At 47.6% G+C, this 9,905-nt stretch overlaps 1 protein-coding gene across 1 annotated transcript in view; it reads left to right on the top strand.

Moving 5' to 3' along the window:
• Positions 1-1,667: 1,667 nt before the first annotated feature.
• The window catches only part of Ranbp10 (RAN binding protein 10), a 62,195-nt gene continuing 53,957 nt past the window's right edge, over positions 1,668-9,905 (top strand). Inside the window, exons 1-2 of the mRNA XM_051169249.1 lie at positions 1,668-2,243; positions 3,151-3,262. Coding sequence (XP_051025206.1) covers positions 1,925-2,243; positions 3,151-3,262 — 431 coding nt within the window. The 5' untranslated portion in view covers positions 1,668-1,924. The remainder of the gene's footprint in view (positions 2,244-3,150; positions 3,263-9,905) is intronic.

The following is a 9,905-nucleotide window of genomic DNA, read 5'->3' as shown; positions in this document are numbered from 1 at the left end:
CAGCTAAGGCTACACAGAGAAACCCTGTCTCAAAAAACAAAACAAAACAACAACAGCAGAAGAGTAAGATAAGCAAAAATACTATATAGACTGAGGTGAGTAATTCAGATGTTAATTATGATGAAGGCGGGAGAAAAGTGGATCCTGAAGAAATCTCAGAATTGAAGTTCAAGTGTCCAGCTCCCTATTTTTCTTATTTAAAATTTTGTTTTTGGGGGCTGGAGGGATGGCTCAGAGATTAAGAGCAGTGACTGCTCTTCCAGAGGTCCTGAATTCAATTCCCAGCAAACCACATGGTGGCTCACAACTATCTATAATGTGATATGTTGCCCTCTTCTGGCCTCTGTAGGCATAGCACTATATATATAAATGAATCTTAAATTTTTTTTGTTTTATTTTGTTTTTTGAGACAGGCCCTTGCTGTCCATGACTCACTTTGTAGACCAGGCTGGCTTCTAACTCAGAAATCCATCTGCCTCTGTCTCCTGAGTTCTGGGATTAAAGGCGAGCGCCACCATCGACTGGCTGCCCGTTAAGTTGCTTTTTTGTTTTGTTTTGTTTTGTTTTGTTTTGTTTTTCGAGACAGGGTCTCTCTTGTAGTCCTGGCTATCCTGGCCTTGCTTTGTAGACCAGGCTGGCTTCGAACTCATAGAGAGATATGCCTGCCTTTGTCTCCCGAGTGCTGGGATTAAAAGCGTGTGCTACTATGCCTGGCTTGTAGCCTTTTCCCATTCTCTCTCTCTCTCTCCCCCTCCTCCCTCTGTCCCTCCTTCTTTCCCTCTCTCTCCTTTCTCCCTCTCTCTCTCTCTTTTTGAGACAGCGTTTCTCTGTGTATCCTTGGCTGTCTGTACCTAGCTCTGTAGACCAGCTGGCTTCGAATTCAGAGATCCTCCTATATCTGTTTCTGCCTCCTGAGTGCTGGGATAAAAGGAGTGCACTACAGCCCAGCATTCGAAGCCTTTCTTTTTCTATCAAGGCATCAGACCTTGGAAGATTAGAGTTGAGATGAAGTCGCTTCTCTCGCCCCTCCACTACTGGAAACGAGCAGAAGGCAGGACACAACAGTCATTAGATACTGAATGCTTCTTATATACAGGAGCTGTGGTGAGGGCTTTACATACGATCAGGCGCTTCGCTTTTCAGTGTTTAGCTAAGATCATGTATCTAATGATAAAGTACGCCTGTACTTTTGGCAGCATGTAACGTTCTTACTGGACTGACGAGTCAGCCTCAATTCTATTACAACTGATTCTGTGGCGCTCGAGCTCTAGCCCAAAGAGAACCAACAGATGGTGCAGTGGGCCGGATCAGTGTCATTTGCCTCTCTGGAAGTACTTAAATTCTCCCCGCCCTCAGCCCGGCCAGGTGCTACCTTGACTTGGAGAATCTGTGGTTACGCGTCTTGAGGTTGGCCATGACTTTAGAGCAGAAGCAAGCTAGCACGGTTGCGGTAGTGTACAGTCTGTTGCCATGGGAACCAGCCCCAGAGGCCTCTGCGGTGAGGGCGGGGTCACGGCTGCGCCACGCCTCCAAGCCCCCCTCCCCACGAGCACTCTGGAGAGACGTCAAGTAGTAAAGTTATTCTTAGACCCGGGGATAGTGTGTTCTCAGAACCAGTTTGTGCAACAGATTTGATATTAGCTACGGAACTGAGGCAGGAGAGTAAACTGAGACCATGGACAAGGGAGTTGAGCTTCGACGCCTAGCCATTTGACCAGCCGGGAATGGTAGTTTTTAGTGTTTCGGAGTTTCCGTTGTACAGGCTTGTGGGTGAGCAGTCATGAACTACATCTTCCGAAGTTCTTCAGGATCCTGTGTTGGCCGGCTCCTAGAGCGCCCTGTATTGTGGGACATGCAGTCTAAAATATGGTGAAGCTTAATAAAGGGTGCCCGGACTCGGACTCAGTTTCCCTGCGGCCCCGGGATGCTCACCGGCCATTGGCTGAGCAAGGCAGATCTGGTTGCACTCCTCCCCGCCCCCAGTGACACAATAGCAGCTCCCTCCAAGATGGCGGCGGCGACGGCAGACCCGGGAGCTGGGAATCCTCAGGCTGGGGACTCCTCCGGTGGGGACGCCGGGGGTGGGCTACCGTCACCCGGGGAGCAGGAACTGAGCCGGCGACTGCAGCGCTTGTACCCTGCGGTTAATCAGCATGAGACGCCGCTGCCGCGCTCCTGGAGCCCCAAGGACAAGTACAACTACATCGGCCTCTCCCAGGGAAACCTCCGTGTCCACTACAAAGGTATCAGCTGGTCTGGCCGCTGGGAGACAAGTCCAGAGCGTCTGCAGGGATGCTGTGCCCATCAGGTCCCTGTGTTCGCCTGTGTTCTCTGAGTTGGGCCTTAGCCTAGCGGAAAGTCCTGAGTAGAGGGGTTGTTCAGGCCGGGGTTTACCTGCTTTCTTTGCTCTGTCCTGAAAAATCCGACTTCAAGAAAACTACAGTAAAATTTCCAAAACCAGTGTTGGGCAGGACCTTCCACTTTAGGGCCTCCCTACTGTCCTGAGCTGGCTCCAACTTAAGCCAGGCCCTTTACTAACGGCTTAGTTTCAGTGTTTGCAAAAAGAGGTGGTAACATTGCCACAGGAGGTGCTTGGACTGCCTGCCTGCCTGCCAGTCATCCCGGACTGGGCTGGGGCTTGTGTGCTATAAGTTGTTGGTAGTGGGGACTTCCATTTCTGCCCCTTCCTTCCCCTGGGCTCCAAACCGCGCTGTTTGGATTCTGGAGAGACAGAAAACAGCATCCAGTGTCTCTCACACACCTTTATCACCTAAATGTAACCTTATTTTGTTGTTATAGAGGACAGTGTCTTGGTCAGGACTGATGGTCTGGGGTGGAGATGACTGAAGGTAGGAGGCTAATGTGTTTACTCAGTTGTCTTTTGTTTATTTCAAGACAGGGTTTCTCTGTGTAGCCTTGGTTGTCCTGGACTCACTTTGTAGACCAGAGATCCACCTGCCTCTGCCTCCCGAGTGCCAGGATTAAAGGCGTGCGCCACCGTGCTTGGCTACCAGTTTTCTTATTATTCCTTGGACAGTCTGAGAACTTGCTCTGGCCAAGAAGGGTTGAAGTTACCATGGCGTAGAGAAATGGGAGGATACCATTTGCATTTTCTGGTGTTGACATTCCTTCTCTGCCTTCTTATATCAGGTCATGGCAAAAATCACAAAGATGCAGCCTCTGTGCGAGCCACTCACCCCATCCCAGCTGCCTGTGGTGTTTACTATTTTGAAGTGAAGATTGTCAGCAAAGGAAGAGATGGGTAAGTCCTTCCTTACTGTGCCCTTTCCTCCTCAACACAGAGCTGGTGTCCCCTGTTGTCACAGTTTGAAGTCCCTGACTGATATCAGTGACTGATGGTAGCCAGCTAACCCACTTGACTGTAGAGTAGACATGGTCTGGTCTTAACAGTGGCCCTTGATAGCAGTAGGCACGTTGTAGATAGGGCAGAGGGGACTATTTTTTTTTTTTAAGATTGTAATTGATAGTCACATATCAGAGGTATAAGTAACACGTTTACATTAACAATTCGGAGGGCAAATGGGGTTTCCCCTGCTAGCATGTGGCGTGTGTGACTTCCCTCCTTTCGAGGTTGAGGTTCCCTTTTATGGCCTTTAGTCATGTAGAGGCCTCAGTAAGCTTCAAAGGGATAGTAGAGTCTACACGGCATTCATCAAAGCTGTGGTGGCCCTCGCCATTTGGATAAACAGTGTACACATGGTCAGAGTCAGGTGACCTTGCTGCTCATAAACTTGTTTTTCAGTTCAGGGACTTGAACACCAGTTGGACCAGCTTTAGGAAGATCTTATTAAAGTCAGCATTAGGGAGACTCCCTATTTTAAGGTGACCTAAAGCAGATACAAGGTATCAGAGGGGACATTTTTCCTTGTCATCTTCCTTATTCTCCCAGTCCCCCTCCCCTTAGTAATTGTAACAAAACAGATGTTCAGGCTATGAGACAGGTTACTGTAACCATCTTAGGGCAAGCTTTCTTTTTTGTTGTTTTATTTTATTTATTTATTTTTTTTAAGAGACAGTTTCTCTGTGTAGCCTGCCTGACCTGGAACTTTTTCTGTAGACCAGGCTGGCCTCCAACTCAGAGATCACCACCACCACCACCTGCAAAGTTTCTTAATCAGTTATGTGGATCTGGGTGTATAGTTTTGAGCATTTCAGATAAATTTTCTCCCTTAACAATTGTCTCACTTGTGTTGTATGTAAAATGCCAGGGTTAGAAGCCAAGCCTGAACTTAGCATGACGATGCACACCTGTAATCCTCACACTAGGGAGGCAGAGACAGGCTGACCTCTGAGTTCCAGGCCAGCCTGGTCTACACAGTAAGTTCTAGGACAGCCAGGAGTAGTTCATCAGATCTTGTCTCAAAGCAAAACAAGAAACAAAACAAAGACTGAGTCTGGGTCAGGACTCTTGGGATCAGAGCCTTGCCTGCTCTCCAGGTGACTTCTCGACCTTGGAGGATCCTGTGGGCTTAGGTAGACCTTGGGGCTTGAGTCTCTTCCTCACCACTCTGTGGGGTACAGTCATTATCTAAACTGCCTTTAAGCTTAAAATCCAGCGGCTTTAGAATTTCAATCACAGGAAGCTAGTGCATCTTTAACTTCCATTCCCCTCCTCTTCACTTGCAGATAAAAAAACTTAAATTTGTTGGAAGACTTTAAACTTTACATTTTTAGCCTGGGTGTGGTGGCGCATGCCTTTAATCCCAGCACTTGGGAGGCAGAGGCAGGCAGATATCTGTGAGTTTGAGGCCAGCATGGTCTACAGAGTCCAGGACAGCCAAGGCTGTTACACAGAGAAACCCTGTCTAGGGGAAAACAAAAAACAAAAAACCCAAGACAAAATCTTTAAATTTTCTTTCTACCATCTGATAAAACACATTTAGTGTCTTTAAGCCAGTGTCAATGAGAATGACCTGTTAAAACAAACACCTCAAAAATAGTTACAGTGTTGACAAAGATGTTGGTACAGGATTCTGATACTGCCAAGGAGACTGAGGGGTATATTTCTTAAACTTGTAGGGAGGAAAATGGATCTTTTCTCTGAGGCCTTTTCCGTAGATATTGGCTGAACTAGTGAGAGACAAGAGTACCGTTTCAGAAGGGAGGTGTTTAAACTTAGAGACCTGGATTCCTTCAACTGGCTTTTTAGATTTCAGTGGCTCTCACAGAAGACAGCTCTGTCTTAGACTGTATGACTGAGGTGTTGTCTGCAAGTCTTAAAAGATGAAAGCCAGGCATGGTGGCCTGCACCTTTAATCACAGCACTTGGCAGGCCGAGCCAGGCGGATCTCTGAGTTTGAAGCCAGACTGGTCTACCTGGCAAGTCCCAGACCAACCAGGGCTTCGTCAGTGAGTGTCTCTCTTCTCTCTCTCTCTCTCCCCTCCCTCCCCGCCCACTTTTATTTAGTGTGCACTGGTGTCAGATCCCCTGGAACTGGAGTTACCATATGGTTAACCATGTGGTTACTGTGAGCTGCCATGTGGGTGCTGGGAACTGAACCCAGGTCCTCAGGAAAGACAGCCAGCTCTTCAGCTGGAGATGCTGTCTCAACAAAACAAAGAGTATCTTTCTTTTTCCCAGCATTCTCCCTGCCCCCACCCCCCTTTATTTAAAGTTGTGAGTCTAGCTTTTAACAGCTGAGCCTTCTCTCCAGCCCTTTCCCCCTCTTTAAAAAACAAAGTTTCATGTAACCTAAGCCGACTTACAACTTCTTATGTGGCCAAGGATGACCTAGAAGTCCTGATCCTCCAGCCTTCACCTCCCCAGAGCTAGTATAACAGGCACATAGTTGGGAATCTAACCCAGCGTTTCAGACAGACTAGGCAGGCACTCTGTCAACTGAGTTACATCCCTGTGATGTCTTCTCAATGTTTTTACACATTTTGACTATAGCTGTTGAGTGGATCTAGAAGACTCAATTTTATAAAGGTCATGTGTGTCTGTAGTGCTCCAGTAGACAGCCAGCTAAAGTGTTAAGATGGGAGGGTATATGACTCCTCATGGCTACTTTCTGGCTTCTTGTGGCTGAGATGTAACCAGCTGTTGGTATGAGCCACACAGTATCGTTTGCTTTTGTTGTTTTTGTTTTTGGGGTTTCGAGACAGGGCTTCTCTGTGATAGCCTTGGTTGTCCTGGACGTGCTTTTGTAGACCAGGCAGGCTTCGAACTCATGGTGATCCGCCTTGCCTCTGCCTCCCGAGTGCTGGAGTTAAAGGCATGCGCCACCACTGCCTGGCCTTTTTTGGGGTGTTTTCAAAACAGGGTTTTTCTGTGTAGCTTTGGATGTCCTGGAACTTACTCTGTAGACCAGGTTGGCCTCGAACTCAGAAATCCTCCTGCCTCTGCCTCCCAAATGCTGGGATTAAAGGCCTGCCCCACCACCGCCCAGCTTAGCTATTGGTTTTGTAGCCTTGCTGTGTTGTCTCTTTTGAGCCTCACAGCATCTTTAGAAAATGACTGGAGCAAATGAGGATAGACTTGTTCTGTGGGTGAGTCCAAGATGTTTGGTGGCCTGCCCTAGCTGCAGGGCTTAGGATGTGCAATGGAATAACCCAACCTGTCAGGTGCCCTTGCCTGACCCCAGACATAGGCTGAGCTGCTGCTGACTTCCCCATTATGGCTGCTATTGCATTCCTTCTCTGCTTTAGTGTGAAGGATCATCCTGTTGGATACTTACAGGATCACAGAGTCAGGGACAGGACTGACAGGCTAGAGAAGCAGGGCGTGCCTTGTGTTCGGCTTGACTCTCTAGAGTTGCGTGTTGTTCTTTTAGATTTAGTTATTTATTATGTACACAATGTTCTGCATGTGTGCCTGCCTGCCAGAAGAGGGCATCAGATCACATTATAGATGGCTGTGACCCACCATGTAGTTGCTGGGAATTGAACTCAGGACCTCTCAATGAACAGACAGTGCTCTCTTTTTTTTTTTTTTTTTTTTTTGGTTTTTTGAGACAGGATTTCTCTGTGTAGCCTTGGCCATCCTGGACTCACTTTGTAGACCAGGCTGGCCTCGAACTCACAGCGATCCACCTGCCTCTGCCTCCCGAGTACTGGGATTAAAGGCATGCGCCACCACGCCCAGCAGTGCTCTCTTTTTTTCTCTTGTCTTTTCTTTTTTTTTCTTCAAAACAGTGTTTCTCTGTGTAGCCTTGGCTGTCCTAGACTCACTTTGTAGACCAGGCTGGCCTTGAACTCATAGCAATCTGCCTGCCTCTGTCTCTGGAGTACTGAGATTAAAGATGTGCACTACCACACCTGGCTTTTTTTTTTTTTTTTTAAGATTTTATTTATTATTATGTATAAAGTGCTCTGCCTGAATATACACCTGCAGAGCAGAAGAGGGCATATGATCACATTATAGATGGTTGTGAGCCACCATGTCGTTGCTGGGAATTGAACTCATGACCTCTGGAAGAGCAGACAGTGCTCTTAACCACTGACCTATTTCTCCAGTCTGAGTTGTGTATTCTTAAGGTATTTATGAATCCAATTTTATTGTCATGGTTCATCAGAGCTGGGCGTGGTGGCGCATGCCTTTAATCCCAGCACTCAGGAGGCAGAGGCAGACAGATCTCTGTGAGTTTGAGGCCCGGCTGGTCTACAAAGTGAGTCCTGGATAGCCAGTGCTACACAGAGAAACCCTGTCTCTAAACAAACAAACAAACAAACAAACAAGAAAACACTAAGCTAGTCTGGTTTGGTTTTACGGAAAGTTATTTTAGATTTTATGTTTTTACTTACTTGCATATGTGTGTGTCTGTGTTTGGGTATGTGCCTGTGAGCATAGTGTTTGAGGTTGCCAGAATGTGATGACAGATCCCCTGGGCCTGGCATTACAGATGGTTGTAACGGGTCTGTCATGGGTGCTGGGAACTACACTCTGTTTCTCTGGAGGAGCATCCATCCTCTTAGCTGCTGAGCTCTCTCTCCAGCCCCTCACAGAATGGTGTTATTGCTTAGTAGCTCAACCAGCTTCAAAGAAGTGACAGTCTGGCTGCCTATGCCTCCCAAGTGCCATATAAACCCTGATATGAAGGTTTGTTTATTTATTTATTTATTTTCTTTTTCGAGACAGGGTTTCTCTGTGTAGCCTTGGCTGTCCTAGACTCTGTCCTAGACCTGTATCTGGTACAGTCAGGATGAAAAACAAAACAAGTCTATAAACCCTTCAGATCAGCCGGGTGGTGGTGGTGCCTTTAAATCCCAGCACCAGGGAGGCAGAGGCAGGCAGATCTCTGTGAGTTCAAGGCTAGCCTGGTCTACAAAGTGAGTCCAGAACACCTAAGGCTACACAGAGAAACCCTATCTTGAAAAAGAAAAAAGAAAAGAGGAGGTAAAGCTTGGGCACCAAAGTGAGGGATGGGTAGGAGCTTGAGAGTTTCAGTAGGTACTGCCTACTGTGAGTCTTGTGGGTAATTAGCGGCACTCCAGGGTTCTGGGCTTTTGGGCTCTGTAGGAGGAACTAAGAACTTGGCATGGACCAATTGGCTTTACCTAAATTTTGATAAGTCATCAGAGCTGTGAAACTTGGGAGCAAGGCTGCTAGGGTGAGGAAATGTCTCAAGCCCTGCCAGGACTGCCCCTAGGAGATAAGGGGCATCTGTGTTGATCTTTCCAGAAAGCTAAGTAGGCCCTGCAGTTGAGGGTCCCTGAACAATTTCCTCAGACAGGCTTTATGGACCTGTGGGTGTCCCCAGCTTTTAGTGATGACACATGGAGGGTGTGGCTGTCTTGGCTGACAGATGCTTCAGTGTGACCCTCAAAATAGACTGTAACATCATCGTAGTGGCGGAGGCCTCCTGACATGTGATGGGTGGCTCTACCCAAGAACAGAAAACTTAGGCTAGAGCACTAGGTGGTGTTCTCTTCAGCTAGGGCCCTGAAGGTCGCATAGCAGCATATCCACTTAGTCATGCTATACGGCACAGTGAGCATTGATGGTTTTGTCCTTGGTGGCCTCCAGGAGCACAAGCAGGAGGCCTATGGAGAGGTGAGGGAGATACAGCCCTGCATGTGACCTCAGAGGGGCATAGAAATTGTTAGCCCATGATGTGGACCCTATCTGGGCTAGCCCAGGCCTTAGATTTCCTTCTACACCTATCAGTTTAGGGGACACTAGACAGAAGAGATGGTGGTGAAATGTGGAAAGAGCAGCTGGGATGCTCAAGATGAACAAAGTGAGAACCAGATGCTTTGTGCAGAAAACACATAAAAAGATGTGTAGGCTGCCCCGGGGCAGAGTAGATTATCCTGGTAATCCTAGCACTCATGGAGCAGAGGCAGGAACATCAAAAGCTTGAACTCAGCTGGGCTTCAAGGCTAGCCTGGGGCCGACAGGGAGACATGTTTGGAAAAATTTGGGCCCTGGCTAGAGGAAGTAGAGGCCAAATGTATATTGTGCCCAAGGATTTCATGTTTTGTTTTGAGGGCAGTTGTGTGTATAGACTCTGGCTAGGGCAGAAGACACTGCCAGTCTGGTCCATCGGGCCTCTGCTGAGAGTCTTGTCCATGTGGGCCAGTGGCTTTAGGTCCTTCACCCGGAGAATGGTTTTCTTTCCTTCCTTCCTTCCTTCCTTTCTTTCTTTTTTGCCCCCTTCTTTCTTTTTTCCTTTTTTTTTTTTTTTTTTTTTTTTTTTTTTTTGGTTTTTTTTGAGACAGGGTTTCTCTGTGTAGCTTTGGCTGTTCTGAACTGGCTTTGTGGACCAGGCTGGCCTCAAACTCACAGTGATCCACCTGCCTCTGCCTCCCAAGTGCTGGGATTAAAGGCATGCGCCACTATGCCAGGCCTCAGAGCAAGCACGGTCCTTTCTCTTTCTCTGAGGAGTGATTCTCTGCTTATGCTGCTGTTTGATGGAGACTGAGGGTCACTCTGTTAAGATCTT

This window comes from Acomys russatus, chromosome 26, assembly GCF_903995435.1.
Source record: "Acomys russatus chromosome 26, mAcoRus1.1, whole genome shotgun sequence".
Lineage (NCBI taxonomy): Eukaryota > Metazoa > Chordata > Mammalia > Rodentia > Muridae > Acomys > Acomys russatus.
This window is presented reverse-complemented; position numbering and strand designations above follow the sequence as displayed.